This window comes from Dermatophagoides farinae, chromosome 4 (assembly GCF_024713945.1).
Source record: "Dermatophagoides farinae isolate YC_2012a chromosome 4, ASM2471394v1, whole genome shotgun sequence".
NCBI classification, from domain to species: domain Eukaryota; kingdom Metazoa; phylum Arthropoda; class Arachnida; order Sarcoptiformes; family Pyroglyphidae; genus Dermatophagoides; species Dermatophagoides farinae.
Window position 1 is genome coordinate 683,684 of NC_134680.1, and position 17,441 is coordinate 701,124.

The 17,441-nt window shown below is 30.7% G+C and overlaps 1 protein-coding gene and 1 long non-coding RNA gene across 2 annotated transcripts; one reads left to right on the plus strand and one right to left on the minus strand.

The window, feature by feature from the left end:
• Positions 1-1,272: 1,272 nt before the first annotated feature.
• Positions 1,273-6,375, plus strand: LOC124489773 (uncharacterized). Its single transcript, XR_006958799.2, has 3 exons — positions 1,273-5,172; positions 5,246-5,562; positions 5,642-6,375. It is a non-coding gene; the product is annotated as an uncharacterized LOC124489773 (long non-coding RNA).
• A 1,953-nt stretch (positions 6,376-8,328) lies between these two features.
• On the minus strand, positions 8,329-17,320 carry LOC124491132 (serine/threonine-protein kinase SMG1-like). The gene is made up of 5 exons (XM_075730608.1): positions 16,968-17,320; positions 14,909-16,902; positions 12,870-14,812; positions 8,866-12,793; positions 8,329-8,806 (listed from the first exon to the last, which is right to left on the minus strand). Exons 2-5 carry the CDS (start codon positions 16,882-16,884, stop codon positions 8,797-8,799), a joined length of 7,857 nt encoding a protein of 2,618 aa, XP_075586723.1. The 5' UTR covers positions 16,885-16,902; positions 16,968-17,320; the 3' UTR covers positions 8,329-8,796.
• Between the last annotated feature and the right edge of the window lie 121 nt (positions 17,321-17,441).

Here is a 17,441-nt window from a genome sequence, read left to right on the forward strand (position 1 = left end):
AAAAATCATAAAGATGTTGCTGCTGATTGATGGTAATAATAGTAGTAGTAGTAGTAGTGCTGTTGGCTATCATAGTGATTACCAGCTATCATTAACGATGCTACTACTACTGTTGTTTTTATGATGATGATGATGATGATGATGATGATGATGATGATAATGAACAATTCGACCATCGAAAAAAATAAGTAATTAAAAAAATGGAAAAAAAAACATTAATATGATTATTATTACATTGATATATATATAATTTATAGAAACATTTTTAAATCACACAATCATCACCATCAATAATAATGATGATCAATCGATCGAACAAACGAATCCATATATATCAATCGTTTCAATCAAAGTTTACCGATCGATGTATTTGAAGGTTAAATTTTATATATATGTCATAAATAATATTCGATCGACGACGATTCGATGTTTAGCAACAACAAAAACAACAAACAAACACCCATAGTGTTAAAATAGTGTTGTTTTTAGGTGTAAACAAACAAAGATTAGATTATTATCACAGAATTAAGATATATACACCGATATATTGATGAAAACATTATCTTTAAAAAGCAATCAATCAATCAATCAATCTTGATTCAATAAATCAATTGATTGATTGGCAAAAACCAAATATACCACTTACCATTGTATATTTGTATATATGACAAAATGTGACAATCATGAACTTGATGTTCTTGATGATGATGATGATTCAGGAGCAATAAAAATAATTCTTGATGAAGAACCACCAAGTTTTGCCACACCAAACACTATTGCTATGGAGAACCAACAAAAAAAAAGAGTAAAAGAAATCTCTAACAACAGAAAAAAAATGAAATCAAAAAAAAAAAAAATTTCTGATTGGAACAAACAACACAACAAAGTTGAATGAAGAAAGAAAGAAAAAAAAATGTTAACAAGCCAAACCTCCTCCTACGTACGTTTTGGTTCGATCATCACCCAAAAACAGTGGGCCAATCATTGAATCTTTTTAGATCTAGATGGGCTGTACACACACACACACACACACTTGTGTTTTATGGTGCATGTTTTTTTTGGGTAATGGGTAAAAGCAAACCAAAAAAAAACAGCCACAATGGTTCCCATGATCCAAACACACACAGTGCACACAAAAAAAATAACCAGAAATTTGTCCAACCTACTCTATTGTTGGGAAATGCGCAATGAAAAAAACACACAAAAGGCATGCATGTATGCATTTTTCTGGTATCGATCGATAGGCCAGAGACCGTGGCCAAAAAATTTTTTTTTTTTTTTGAAATGACTCAGGTCCATGTATCACACACAGTAGTGAGATAATGCCGGGTGTGTGCCTAATATGTATGTTTCTCTCTGCTACAACTACAGTGTACGTATGGAACACCATTTTTTTTTTGCGGGTAAACCAACTACTACTATAGGATGTAAATGACCTTGGATTTTTTTCTGGTGTTTTAGGTTTTTGTTTGTTTGGAACATCCCATCACCATTACACACACACAGAGAGAGAGAGAGACAAAGTTGGGGTCAATGTCAATGGTAAAAAAAATGTGCATTTTGGAAACCGAGAGGGGTCACACATCCATTTCCTTCTTTCCATATATATCCAAGTCGATGTTGGCCCCGACATCTATCGATTGAAATTAAAATTTCGAATGAATTCAAATACAAAATTGTCACTAACATCAACACTGGAGGTCGCCACCACTTTATTGATTATCATCATCAGTATTGAATTTTATCAATTTGAACAAAAAAAATCAAATTCAAATAATTTGAACCATCATCATTAGAAAATCAGAAAAAATTTTACTACCACAACAACCACTATACATACACACAATAGGGCAAATCGACTACTCATACACAATGCTATGACCAATGGTCAAGTAGTCAAATGTTGTACACAGCCAATTTTTTTTATATATATAGCGTCGTAAACCCGCCCAGATTTATTTTGGTCAATCGAATTGAGCTATTATTGCCCACTGAAAAAAAAGACAGTGATGCCTATAAGTTCCACACCGAAAAAAATCCAAAAAAAATCAAAAAATTAATCTTTTCTAATCTAATCGATTTATCCAAATCACCCAAAATGTTTGTTTGTTTGTTTGTTTATTCACATTTGTTGTTGCTATTTAAATGGTTGAAAAAAACAAACAAAAACAAACAAAACAAAAAAAGAAAAAGTGAAATTGGAACAAACGAACGAAAAAAAAACCACAAAAAAAACAATTTAAATTTTTGTGGTTTTCGTTTTTCATTGTTGTTAATATCAGGTTTGTATATACCAATCATTGTTGATAATAATCTTTGGACGCAAACACTTTCCATCACCTGTATTGATGTGTTCGGGGTTAAGTGGAAAAATTTTTTCTTTGAAAAAGTAAATGGATGGATGGATGACAATTGTCATTGGTCATCATGATCAATTGGAAAAATGTAAATGGATCAGAAAATGGATTACTGATATATAAATGGAGAAAACCCTGGCATATTTGAACCACCGGGTATTTTTTTTTCTTTCGAACAAAAACAATTAGTGAGAACATTTTCAAGAAAAATCAAACACGCAAACGTTACGCAAGCTATCACGAGCTGGCCTCGCCTTTACTTTCATTCATTCATTGATTTCACGATCGCGCAAGTTTTTTTTTTTAATCGCCTACCTCTTTACATCCAAACGTTCCATCATCATCATCATCATCATCATTTGAATTTCATTTCTTCAAAAAACTAAGGTTGGGTACCTATTATTATGAATGAAATGAAAAAAACTCTTTTCACATTTCTTAGGCTAGGCCCTCATTTTCGGTTTCATTCAATCTGGCGTTGAAACTAAAATTTTTTTCTGTCGTTGTTGTTGTTGTTGTTGTTGAATTTGATTCAATTGGATTTGACAAACAAATCATTTATTATTATTATTATTATTAACATGAAAATGAATGAATAGATTGAGAAAAAAAAATCACCTACCTTTTGATGATGATGATGATATTGAAAGGCTAAAGGCTAGGAAATGACATTCAAAAAAAAGGAACAGAAGGTTTGCAAAGATAAAGAAAAGAAAGTTATGTTCCAAGGACGATGTGCGCTATTACGTGTGAAAAATTTGTATGGGAAAAAAAATGTTCGGTGAGATGTTTTTTTTGGTCGTTCGATAGATCGATTCGTCCGTTCGATTAATGGTTCGAAAAAAAAGAGTTGATGTGTCAAATAAAGACAAGAAAAAAAAATGATGTCAAGGACAAGAAAAAATGAATTTTGAAGTTTTTTTTCATGGTTTGATCTAATTGATTGAAGAAAAAAAACGACCGATGATGATGATGATCGTTTTCAAAGATTCACCGAAAAAAAAATTTTCCATCATTTCAATAACAAAACCCCATACTTACTATTTGACTGATGATGATGATGATGAAATCTGAATGAATACACATTATTCTATAACGCCAAAACGCCGTGTTAAAAGGGTGATAATGATGATAAACACAAATCATCATCATCATCATCATCGAGATTAAATTGAGCATGTTGAACATGTCATTTGTCTTTTTGCACCCAGACACAGACACACACACAGAGTAAATCATTGTATCATAATCATGATGATGATGATGATGATGAGACCCATTATTATGAGATTTATTTCGGTTTTTTGTTTTTGTTTTTGTTTTTTTTCAAATTTGATTTAAACAAACCAAACGTTTATGTTTATGTGGGGCGTATTTATTCGATTTTTCTTGGCGGTGGTGGCAGCAGTGGTCACAATTCGAATCTTTTTTTATCAATTCATAATTGGTGGTGATGAGGTGGTGATGATGATGACAACAACAACAAAAACAAAAATGATGGACGAATTTAATCAGGTTTTTAATTTTTAAATTTTTAAAATTTTTTTTTGTTCACAAAATGAAAATAAAAATGAGCAAAAAATTTTTTTGCATGGAACATCATGTTTAAAGTTTTTTTTTGATGGTGGTGGTGGCATTGTACTTGAATAGTGTAACAGAAATATAGAGAAAGGGGCGAGGAAAAATTTTTTGACCAAAAAAAAAACTCATCATCATCAATGATCAGAGTGAATGGGTTGATTATTTAGGAATGAATGAATATGTGTGTATGCGATAGAAAAAAAAGGAGAAAACATCCAACAAGAAGCAGCATATAAAGATGAAAGCCAACAAAACAAAGATGGCAACTCTCGATTCATTTTCCATCATCATCATCATCATCATAATGAAACCAAAAAAAAACTGGGCGCATAATAGATTGAAAGAGAGAGAGAAATTAGTTGTAGCATCAAATAATAAATGTAAATGGCGGCTATTCGGTACACACACCACACACACAGGGGCCTTGTTGTTGTTGTTGTTGTTGCTGGAACCAAAGTTTCTTTGTTGGTTTGGTTAGAAAAGAGTTAGTAAAAAAAAAAAGCTAAACTTTTGACTATTATTATACAGCATCCATACTAGACACACACACACACACACCAACCAACCAACCATAGTTGAAGAGTTGAAACGGTTTACTATTAGAAAAAAAAAAAATGAAATGAAAGAAAAAGTTTGGAACCAACCAAACCAAAATCTAGCTTGATCGTTGAGATATCAAAAAAAAAAAAAAAAACGCAGACACATGCACACACACACACATCGATTGAACTTTTGTTCAGTTTTTTTTTTTTGATCAAAAAAAAATTTTTGAATTCTGTTGTGGTGGTGGTGACTGTTGTTGTTGTTGTTGTCGTGTTATAGGCACAGCAAAAATTGAAAAAAAATTCAGATCTATCAAATTTCAAAAAAAAAAAAAAAATTTCCTAAAATTCTGCCGGAATCTCTCATCATCGTCATCGTCGTCGTCGTCATCATCATCGTCTTCTACTAAATGTCACACTTGTTTTAACTCTTTTGATTATCCATCGTTTCTTGTGTTTGTTGTCCCCTTTGTTGCACACCGAAGCATAAATGAAGAAATCAATTTTTCAAAAAGAAATTTTACTTTTTTCCTTGTAAAATAAAATAAAGTAAAGTGAAATGAAATGAAATGACAAGAATTTATTATTATTCTTGACACCCAAGTATTTAACATCTACAACAACAACAACAACAAAAAAATAACATGAAACAACAGACGACGAAAACGAAACGTTTTGAATCCTAATCGTATGTATGTATATATTATTTTAAGTAACTACATTGTAATAAGTTTTTTGTTTTCATTCTTTCAATTTTTTTTGTAGATTGTCTCCATTCTCATAAATAAAGCCATAAATCTAACCAGACAAATCCTGTTGATGATGATATCGTCATGTTTTAACGACAGAAACAGACACAGACAACGATGAAGATCAACCAGTAAACAACGACAACAAGAAAGATTTATATTTGCCAAGAATTTGAATTTTTGTGATTGTCAATCTTGATAATTTTCTCTTTCTTTCTCTTATTTTTGATGTAATGGAAATACAAGCATTCTGAAACGTTCATTGACTTTGTTGTTGTTGTTGTTGTTGTGTGGTTGTTTTTCTTTTTGATAATCTTGATACATGAACATCAGGTAAATGTAATTTGATTTGTTTTTTTTTTATTGTTGTTGTTTGCTGATTTAATTGTTTTTTTTTCTTCTTGATATTTAGATATCAATGGAAATGGCTTCGTTCAAAAAAAAAAATTCTTGATTGTCACCATCATCATCGTCGTCGTCGTCGTCGTAGTTGTAATCGTCGTTGTTAATTCTTTCAAGAATTCTCATCGTTGACATTCTTCTTCTTCTTCTGTTTATGTTGCTGAATTGCAAGTACGAAAAAAATCCAAAAATATCGAAAATCTGATGAAATCGATGATGATGATGATTAAAGAAGATTCTTAAATACGAATCTTGCAACAAAAAACGGCATTAATTCCTGAATTCATTGGGATTCATCTGTTGTTGTTCATTCATGGTCAATTCATGAAGATCATATTGAAAACGAACCAAAACCAAAAAAAAAATCATCTGAATCTTAACCTGAATAAAAAAACAACGATGAATGAATGGAAATAAAAAATTTAGGCCAAATTGGAATTCTTGGAAATGAAATAAATAAAAAAATTTGGAACACCGACACACCAAAAAACACCAAAAATTGAAACAAACAAAAAACAGAAAAAACGGGTTATATTAAAGTAATACAAAAAAAAATTTCAAACGAAATGCAAACATTTTATTTTCTAGGAAAAAAGAAAAATTCTCCAAAAAAAAATTGGGCCAACACACAAACATCATCAACAGCAGCAGCAGCAGGAAGAGTTTGAATTTTTGATTTTTTTTTATTTCATTATAAAAATGAATAAATGCGTGTGATAATCGAACATACACACACACACACACACCAGGGGCCAAAGGGTCGGTATAATTTTTTTTTGTGAATAAAAATGAATGTGTGACGAACTAACAAAAATTGTTCATTCGAAATGGATGTCACCGCCAATCATTGAATGAATGAATGAATGAAACTACCCCACTACTACAGAAACAGAAAAAAAAGCTAGGCCAAGGACTTGTCAAAATGTTACTCGAATGAAAACTTTCTTATAAAAAAAAAGAAAAAAAAATTTGTGACTTATAACCAACTCCACACACACACACAGCGGGCAGATCGGGCAATCGGTTTTGGTTTTATTTTTTTTTTCAATACATGTCACATGCTATATGGTGTATGTGTGCGTGTGAGCGAGAAAGATCGGGTATTTATTTCTTCGAAGAAGAAATTTTTTTTTGGCCGAAAAAAAAATTGTCAAAAAAAAAGAAAATTTTCAGGAAAAAAAATCAAGAAAATGTCAAACAAAACAAAACCGATATGCCTCATCAATGCATCCATCATCATCGTCATCATCATCATATATCCGAGGTTATGATCAAGTTTGTTCCAGAAATCAGCCAGCAAAAAAAAAGGGCTATGATGCAGGACATGAAGGTGTGCAAATGTCATAATGTCATTCAAAAAAGTGTATGAATGACGATGTGTGACAAATATATATATATATCTATGAAAGAAACAGAAGAAATGAAAAAAAAAATTTTAAAATTTAGATCATTTGAACCAAATGATTTGTCACTTGTCCATCATACAAATGCAATTGAAATTGATGATGCATAAAATCGACAATGATCACAGGATGATGACAATTGATCACAGGATGTTTCGGGATTCATTCATTCATTCATTTTTTTTTTGATTTCCGATTTCATCCTGGTTTTTTTTCAATCAATTCAATTCAAAATTATCATCATTATCGACAATTATCTATCATTTTTTTTTCTTTTTTGGGTTGGATTTTCTATTTTCTCTTTTAAATGGAAGAAGATCAAATTGTTGTTGTAAATGGTTGTTGTTGTCGTATTTGTTGTTTGTTGTTGTTGTTGTTGTCGTCGGTTATGCTGATTGTGTGTTTTGGATGAAAAGTCAAAAAGTTATGAATGAAAAGCTGAGAGAGAGAGAGAACCACATCACACACATCTCAATTGGTTATCAGATTGGAGGGATTATCGTTTATCAAATTTAACGTTAAAAAGTGAATCTGAAATTGTTGTGTGTGGTTGTTGAGAAAATACCACCATTATTATTAAAAAAAAAAAAAAAAAAAAAAATGGAAAAATGAGAAAAACAGAAAAAACAACGACATAATAGGGCCATTACCCAATGTGATGGTATAGTCACTGTGTTTGTGTTAAACAGTGGGTTAAAAACATTTACACACACACACAGGGTTCAAAGTTCACTATAGCATATACAAGTGGGTTTCATTTCGTTTTTTTCGTTCAATAAGAAAGGTGTGTCAACAATACACTCATACACACAGAGAAATATGGCACAAGGCCACTACTTTTCACTGTTGTTGTTGTTGGAAATAGTGAAGAGAGAAAATCATTGATCAAAATGAATAATGGGTTACCGATCAAAATGATGATTATTGTTGGATGAAGAAAAAAAAACTACAATACAAAGAACAACCATCATCATTTATATGGTATATCGAATTCGGCATATTGAACATCATCATTGAATAAATGAATGAATGACACACCTCTTTTTTTTGGTCAATGAAAAAATAAAAATTTAGGTGACAATCATCATTAGTGTATCGATCTCGATCAATCGATCCATCCATCCATCCATTATTATCGGGTTCTTTATCCCTTTTTTTCCCGATATTCAGGTATTAACATCAAGGATGAAGAAAATGAATCAATCATTTATCGATGTTTATCTCACATGTTCAAATCGTGGTTTGTTTGCTTGGTTGGTTGGTTGTCAACTTTGTTACAAGGTAAAATGTGAAATTTTTTTTTTTATTAACCAAAATTTTAATTCATTCCTTCATTCATTTTTTTTTTAGTTTCTGATTTGTGTTTGAAAATTTTTAAAGAGAAAGACAGAAAAACAAGAAAAGAAATTTTAAAGTGAAAATAAAAGTAGTAATATGACGTGTATAAATGTTGAAATTATTATTCTATATATCTGGGATAATCATCATCGTTTTTTTTTCGTTGCATAATGAATCGAATTCCAAAAAAAAAAACATCCAAAATTGAATTTCCACCAAATTTCGTTTCTTTCGATTTCATTTTCGACCACCATATCAAATGGACGGCTCTCTTCTTTTTCGACAAATTTCGATCCATCCAAAACGAACGGCGGTAATTTGAATGTGTACCATATGTGAACAAGACTATTTGAAGCCTTACTATTTAGTAGTACACAGTGTTGATCAGGTCACACACATATCGACGACAAACGGAAGAATTCAATCAAACCCAGCTAAAGAAAAAATGATTAAAGAATTAGAAATTAAAGAAGAAAAAATAATCAAAACTTACCTAGTCCATCCTTCATACATACGTGAAAGATTTTCCATCGATGTTGATTCTTTAATCAAATGATTAACCTGATCATAGATGGATAATCGTCTGTTTGGATCTGGATCACGGCCATCTAATTTCATACGGATACGTTTCCATACAGAAAATGCATAAACATTACGTTTATTATGTCTACGTGTTTCCAACATTTGTTGCTGATGCTGTTGTTGATTTCCTTCATTATCATTATTATTACCCGATGGTTTATCCAATATTCGTAAATCTTGTTGTTGATGTTGATGTTGCGGTCGTGGTGGTGGTTCATTATCAGTATTAACAATTTTAGGCCAATCACTATTACGTTGTTCAACAGATTTCATCAATTGTTTTAAACGTTCAATTGCATCTTGATTTTCTTTTTCCATTTGTTTTTTCGGTATAATTTTACCTTCACTGGCTAATTGTGCAATTTTTGCACCACCATAAATGGCTCCAGTGAATCCTTCTTCATGTTCCGGTGTCCAATCAATCAATGGATCATAAACAAATGCTTCCAACAATGTTAATAATGTTTCTTTGCCTTTACGCAATATTTTCAATACATTTTCGCATGCAATACGAAATTTACCATCCACACCGGTCACACCGAATGTGTTGACAATATTTTGTGTCAAACGACATAACACCATTTCTGGTACACGTAATGTTTTACCTTTTTCAAAACAGATATTATAATCAATATGAATCACTTCGCCGGTGGTCAAATCCAACAGGATATTATCCAAATGTCTATCACCAAGACCAAGGATGTAGCCAATAACCGACATAATTGCATTGGATGTGATAAAATTCTGTTGCAAATTCCAATGATCAAATGAATTCACCGATGAACACCATAATTCACGTACAATAAGATCATCAGGTGTTTCATTGGATAATTCATCAAACACTTTATGCAATATGTTCATATTCCAATCGTTACGATTTTCTGTCGTTATTCCATGTTCAGCCAATTTCATTTTGAATATTTCATTAGCTGATACACGTTTATTGATCTCATCCAATGATATATCACGATTTGAAAGCCAACGTTTATAAAGATTATACAATGCATGACCACCTTCAACCCATTGAATCAGACCGGATTTATTGCCCAATGGTGTTACTGAATAATTCCGAGCTCGGATAAACATTCGATCATAATTAATATTTGAATTATTATTCTGTTGATTGATTGTTGGTCCAAATTTACTAATCATTTGATTAACTATAGATAAAAATTGCATAATACGTTCATCAAGATGTAAATCTTCATGGCCTTTAAAAAGATATGAATAATTACGGCCATCTGAACCGATTAAAATGATTTTTTTCGGTTTCGTATACGTATGCAATACGGAAACAGTTTTGAATACACCTTTCAACATTACATTTGAACCATTCAATCCTGGCAATGGTATAACGGTATTTTCGAGCGTAGCTAAACGTGGACTAATATCTTGCATATAGAATCGGTAATTATTTGCCGCCAATGATCGTTTACGTATTGTTTGAAAAAGATTTTGATAATTAAACAAAATATTTGATGGTTCATAATAATTTTCTGGACAAGCAATCGATTCAATTAGTTGTTGTATTAATTGATTGAAATTTTTTTGAAACCATTCTTCATGCGGTGTTTCCGGATTATCCGATGATGTTAACATATTCGTTAATTGTAATGAATAAAGTAGACGACGGAAAAAAATGTTATGCTGTTCTTTTATGAACAAAATTTTCTCTTTTTCATAAAGATTCGTATTATTTCTAGTCTTTTCAATCTCTTTTTCCAATGCCACTACTTGTTTTTTCATTTCATTCATACTATGTTGCATGATACCGATCCATAATTCATCCCATAATACAGTTATTCGCCGTAATTCGTGTACAAATAATTTTGTCTGCACAATCAGATTTGTATCACGTTGACTTAATGTATCCAATAATGATTTATAACAATTACGAACCAATGATTGATCAATATCGATTGAATCAACATCATCATCATCATCATCGTCGTCGTCGTCGTCATCATTATCGTTGGCATCTTCGCCATCGTTTTTATTTTTAGCTGATGTATAATCAAAATTTTTCGATTTAATCTGATCATCCAACAGTCCGGTAATGGCTGGAAAAATGATCAAATGTGGTGAATCGGAACCAATACGACATAATAATTCACTAATACTTTGTCGTACATATGGTTCATGATGATTTAAACGTGAAAACAGTTGTAATGTTATATTTTTCCACGGTTTTGTTGGTGTTTCTTTCAGACCGATTTCCAAAATTTCCCGTAATTCTGGTGCATGTTTCAATATTAAACGAAGTAACCGGAGCGTAGCATCAATATCATCACAACTATTATGGCCATTAATATGTAAAAATCGAATATAAGAATTTGCAGCCAATTTATAAAATTCAATAATATTGGCTTCACGTCCATTGGTATCTTTTTCAATGTCTTCACTGACCATTGATGGCAACTGTTGTCGCTGTTGTTGTTGTTGTTGTTGTTCACCAACATCAATATCTATATCACTAAGACGTCGGCCCCATCGATAACACCAATCACCCAATTGATACCATGCTTTTGACATTGATGGACAATTATTGACAGCCATTAATAATAATTTACCACTAATATTATCAAAATGATTTAGATTTTGAATACAGGAAATTTTTTCATCAATTTCAAGCAATTTTGGATTCCCATCCAGTGTTATAAATTGTTCACGACAACATTCATATGATTCTGATTGAATATAATGAACCAATTTTAGAAACATACGCGATGTACATTCAGCCATTGTTTTGTTATTATTATTTCCATCCATGGCTGCTGATGACCATTGTTTGGTTTCAAGTAAAACATTAACACTTTTCAATAAAACATCGACAGCCATTTTCGATTCCTGTTTATCATGTAAATATTCAGATGTTTCATAACAAAAATCCAATAAATTCTGATTCAACATTGATGATGATGATGATGCGTTATTCAATGAATTCTGAACAACAGAAATTAATCGATCCGTATTATCAGGAATCGTATCGACGTTCAATGTTGTTGCTTGTGCAAATTGAAACAATAATTTTTCAGCCAATTCAATGTTTTGTGTTTTTCTTGCTTTACGTGCCGTTTTCAATAATAATCGATTCAATGAATGTTTCATACGTACAGGTTCAATATGATTGGTTTTTTCATTCAATTTAGCATACACTCGATACCATGATAGACCATTGATTAATTGATCTAAATTCATATCTTCCCATTCAAATAGATCGAAACGAATTTTGTCCACAGTTGTTGTCGTTGATGTTGGTTGAATAATGGCACGTAATTGATGTGATATTTTTTGCAACATTGCAAAATGATTTTCCACTACCATACCACACATATTGAATGAACGTATCAATGGATTGATTCGTTGCACAATTAGATCATCAAGTTGTTCGATAAATTGTTGTTTTGAATTTGTATCAGTGGATGATCGATTGAAAAATTGATTTGCTAATTCAAACAATTTTGATTGAATTTGATGATAACTGGATTCAATATCGAAAAACATTGATCGTTGTATCAACGGCAGTGGATGATCGATAGATGACGCTAGATTATTATTGTTGGTCAATGTCGGTTTCGTCATGTTTTCGTCATGATCATCATCAGCAAATGTGGATAAAGATTTTAGATATGAATAATCAATATTTGTTGAACCAAACAAATTACATGCCATTTGATGGACATTGGTTTTATTCGATTCACGATTAGCAATTTGCCACCATTCCAATGCATCATCATAATTTTCAATATTAAGCAAACAATTTAAAATTCTTTTACGAAAAAAATTGACCGTATAACTATTGCAGATGAAATTTTTGCTTGAACTAATCAAATTCAATGTATTCGGATTGTTTTTGTTGCTGGTGGTGGTGCTGGTGGTATTGGTATTGGTAGCGGTAGTGATTAAAGATTGTTTGTTGTTGATTGATTCCATTATTATTATTGGCCATAACTTTATTTTGTAATAAATTTCGATATTGAATCAATGCACGTTCATAACGGCCATTAGCTTCATCCGTGGCTGCTTTGATCCATACAAATTTTACGCCTAGATATTGTTTAACCCAATTATAATAACCACGTATTGTTTCCGATGCTTTCATTTGTATCAATGAATCAATCATTAGCAATAAAATAAATTCAATTTCATCCAATGTGAATAATGTACGATCACATTGATAATTACGCAATAATTCTTGTCCATGATGAACAACAATAGTTAATTGTCCAACTTTCGATGCTAATACCATCAATGATCGACGATTACGATTCAACCATTCTGAACAGGTGGCACGATTTTTTTTGAAAAATTGTTTCGATAATTTCGATGAAACATAAAGCCGTAATGAATTTCCGTGTATGGCATTGTAGATTAATTTATCAAAATTATCCATAATCATCAATAACATATGAATTCGAATTGTATTTGGTTTAGTAGCGGCAACATTAGCCGAAACACACGAAACATTAACAGCCAATCGATTTACATTTGAATTTGATGAAATATCAGCCACAAACATTTTGATTAACGATTCAATCTTTGTGAATGTATCCTGTGGTTTTCCTAACGGTGTTTTCAATCGATTCTCAATACAATGTTGAACAAATTCAAAACAAATCCAAAATATAGCTGTCCAATAATTATATTGAAACATTTTCATTAGATCCAAATTATTATTCGATGATATGAATGGCAAATAACCAAGTGTTGATCGTATCTGATTCGGTATTTTCATTCGTTCATCATCAATAGATGCATACAATGTACGAAATAGCCATTGTAATGAATCATCATCGTCATGGCCATTTTGAATGAAATCAAAAAATTTTTCAAATGCCAATGATGAAAAATGTTCAGATGGTGTTTTATTCATCACACATACAATAGTAAGATGTGATTCTTCTGGATGTATAAAAATTTTATTCTGTACACTATATGCTTGTTGAATTGTTTTCATCATCGTTGTTGAACGTCTATTTGATGATGATTTTTTTGTCATCGAACAAATCGGCAATGATGATAATAGATTGACATATAATTCACTAATCTGTTTATCTGTATGTGCAATATTGAATTCACATGCACGACGATAAATTTGCATTGTTTGCCAATACATTGGCAATGATTGATCATCGATTAATGGCAATAAATTCATGATGATTGAACAGGTTAATTTACATATTGGATAATTATTGGCGAAACTATATTCCGATACAATTTCAATCAATACAATAAATTCATCCAAAGCAATGACAATGGATGCTTGTTTTGATTGATTGGATGTTCCACCACCATAATATGTGACAATATTTTCCACCAAACGTAAACAAATGATGATTGAATCAATTTTCAATTTATTCAATGATAAAATTGATTTTAAATTCTTCAATATGTCCACAAAATAATTGCTTGCATGTGAATTTGGTGAAAAACGTAATGATGATGGATTGTGGCTATTGCTCATTAAATTTGATTGGACAGTGGTCATCGCTGATGATGATGATGATGATGATGATTTTGAGCCAATATTGAATAATGGAAATATTGAATTACACGATAACGATTGTTGATTATTATTACTATTACTATTGCTGATGCTGCTTGCTAGAAATAATGAACTTTGTGGCAGAAAATTATGATGTTTTTGACAATATGAACAAAACAAATATAGCAATGAATAATGAATTGAAGAATATTCATCAGCAAACCATTCATTGGCCAGATTTAAATGATACAACATTAGTTCAATAAAATTCGGTGACAATGCCAACATTGCAATCAACGAATGTTTTGTATTGGCAATTTCGGCCAATAATATTATATCAACATATAATGAAATCAGACATGTTTGTTCATTAGTTATGATTGACATATAACCAGAATTTTCTTGTTGTTGTTGTTGTTGTTGTTGTTGTGGAATTGAATCATCAAAATTCTTTACAATTACTGGTGATGAATCATTTTTTTCGACATTTCCATTCTGTTTATTATTATATTTACGTTTTATTTTGTGTAGAAAATCAAATGCAATTCGTATCTGTGATAGAATATGACGATATGATTTGTCAATAATTTCAACACTTTTAATCTTCAACAGACAATAGAATAGCGATATGAATGATTCCAGTACTTTTTTATTCAATGAAAATTTTAATGATTGAAATTTTACATTGAAAAACCTGTCGACAATTTCCAACGATATAGATTGTTTTGAATTTTTTATGAATAATTTCAAAAAATCCATTGCCGTTATTATCGTTTTTGGTGATGAATAATGAAAAATTTCATTATCATTATCATCAATGACATTGAATAATAATTGACAATAATCATGTAGTTCATTTTCCAATGATAGAATACATACATTTGATTTGAATATGGTGGTTGATGTTTCCATCAATATGATTAACGATTGATTACATTCAATCAATAATTCTTCAGACATTGATAATGATTTATAAAATGGCCATAAATTAATTATCGTTTTAATCATAATGGCCATAGAATCGATACAGAATCTGGAATTTTGTTGTAAATTATTAACCATCATTGAATTTGGATGTTCAATTAAAATTTTACGATAAAATATGGCAAATAAACGTATACGTAATGCTATTGTATGCAATTGTTGATTATTATCAATCGTTTCATTTGATTTCATCATCAACAATTGCGATGATGTTTGTGCATGTTGTTGATGATGCTGATTCGGTTTTATCAAATTATACAATGATTCTTGATAATATTTTTCAATATCTTCAATAAATGATCGTAATAGCATGTGAAAAAATTGTAGATTTTGTTTGAAATCAAATGACAATATTATATTTTCAATCAAATATAATGTCATTATTGTTTGTGTACCGTCCATATACCAGCCTAAAAGTATGTCCATCAGATCTTCAATATGACGTCTTAATGAATTTGGTGAACGTTTTCCAATAGTAATGATCAATTGAAAGATTTGTAAAAATATTTCAATATTATTATTCGCTGTTGTTGTTTCCAATGCTTTTTTCAATTTTGTTTGGATGAAAAAATAATTATCAATATTGGTGGCCATTGATTGACAATCAATAATTATCGATGACAGACAACGTAATATTATCAATTTATTTTCTTCACTTGTTGATTGTTGAAAATAAATCTTATTAAATATCCAATCCAATAGATTTGATTGCAATGGTTCCGATACGGAATCGAATAATGTGGCCATACAAGTGACCATTTCTTCGACAGTATTTTTATACAATTTTTCTTTGAATATTTTTTCAAACGCTCGTAATGATTCATTGAATATACGATCCATGAATTGTCCATTCATACGCATAGATCTGGATGATAGATAAAAATTGGTTAAATCTTTGAACGTGTTTGGCCACGATTTTTTCTCCGTTAGATTCATAAATGGACGTATTATGTTGTGAAAATTTTGCAACTCATTTTGACATTGTATCGACATTGTTGCCGTTGTTTGTTGTTGTTGTGATTGATTATTTGGATTCTGAAAATGAAATGGATGTTTTCCATGTGAAAAATTTCGATTCTTATTCTTATTATTAATATTGAAACCATTCGATAAATTCATTTCATCTAGGTCATCTTCATCATCATCATCATTATTAGCATCAACACCATTATTACGTTGTTGTTGTTGTTCATTAGAAATAATTTGTCTTCGACGAAAACCACGATCATCATAATCATTATTATTATGGCCAATTTGAATCCCATTTGAATAAAAAGATTTTATTGGTGTCGATGAAGAATTTGTATAAAAATTTCTTTCTGTTCGATTATGATGATGATGAAATTGATTATTATAACGATTATAATTTCCACCACCACCACCACCACTGCTACTTTGGCCATGGCCATGGCCATGACCACTGCTACCGCCAATCGTACTGGATTCACGACGTCCAGACATCACTATTTAACTAGAATCCTATCAAGATAATCAAAGAATGAATCATCAAGCAAAAAAAAAAAAAAAATACACAAAATTCTTACCATATGAAAAGAAAATAGAAAAAAAAACAAAAGAAATGAGCAATGAATGAAAAAGAAATTGGACCACACACACGCACAAACACACATATATAAGGCAGAATAGATGTTCGTTCGATCGAATTTCACATTTTGTGTAACCATTTATTGGTACACATTTTAATCGATAAAATTTTATTTTTAGATTGTACCATCAAATGTTGTTGGTGTTTTTTTTTGGCCAGGAAATTCTCTGAAAAATTTTATATTTTGTAACGATCACAGAATATAATGATGGTGAAGAAATGAATTTTTTTTTCTCGTCATACATAAATTAATATAATATTTTCATTGATTGATTTTTTTTTTGTTTTTTGTTTTCGAGGACAATTTTTTGATCAAGAAAATAATAACAACAAAAATCACGTGATAAAACAACAGGGTGGTTATTTTCACTCATGTAGGTATATGTATGTTGAATTGGACGTCATCACAATT

Bases quoted from the DNA above. Each gene is read 5' to 3' on its own strand.
- LOC124491132 (XM_075730608.1), bottom strand. From the start codon at position 16,884: ATGTCTGGACGTCGTGAATCCAGTACGATTGGCGGTAGCAGTGGTCAT. The intron at 14,813-14,908 runs ATCACCAGTAAT...GTCAATCATAAC, and splicing joins AATGTCGAAAAAAATGATTC to TAATGAACAAACATGTCTGA. The intron at 12,794-12,869 runs AAACAATCTTTA...ACAATCCGAATA, and splicing joins TAATGGAATCAATCAACAAC to CATTGAATTTGATTAGTTCA.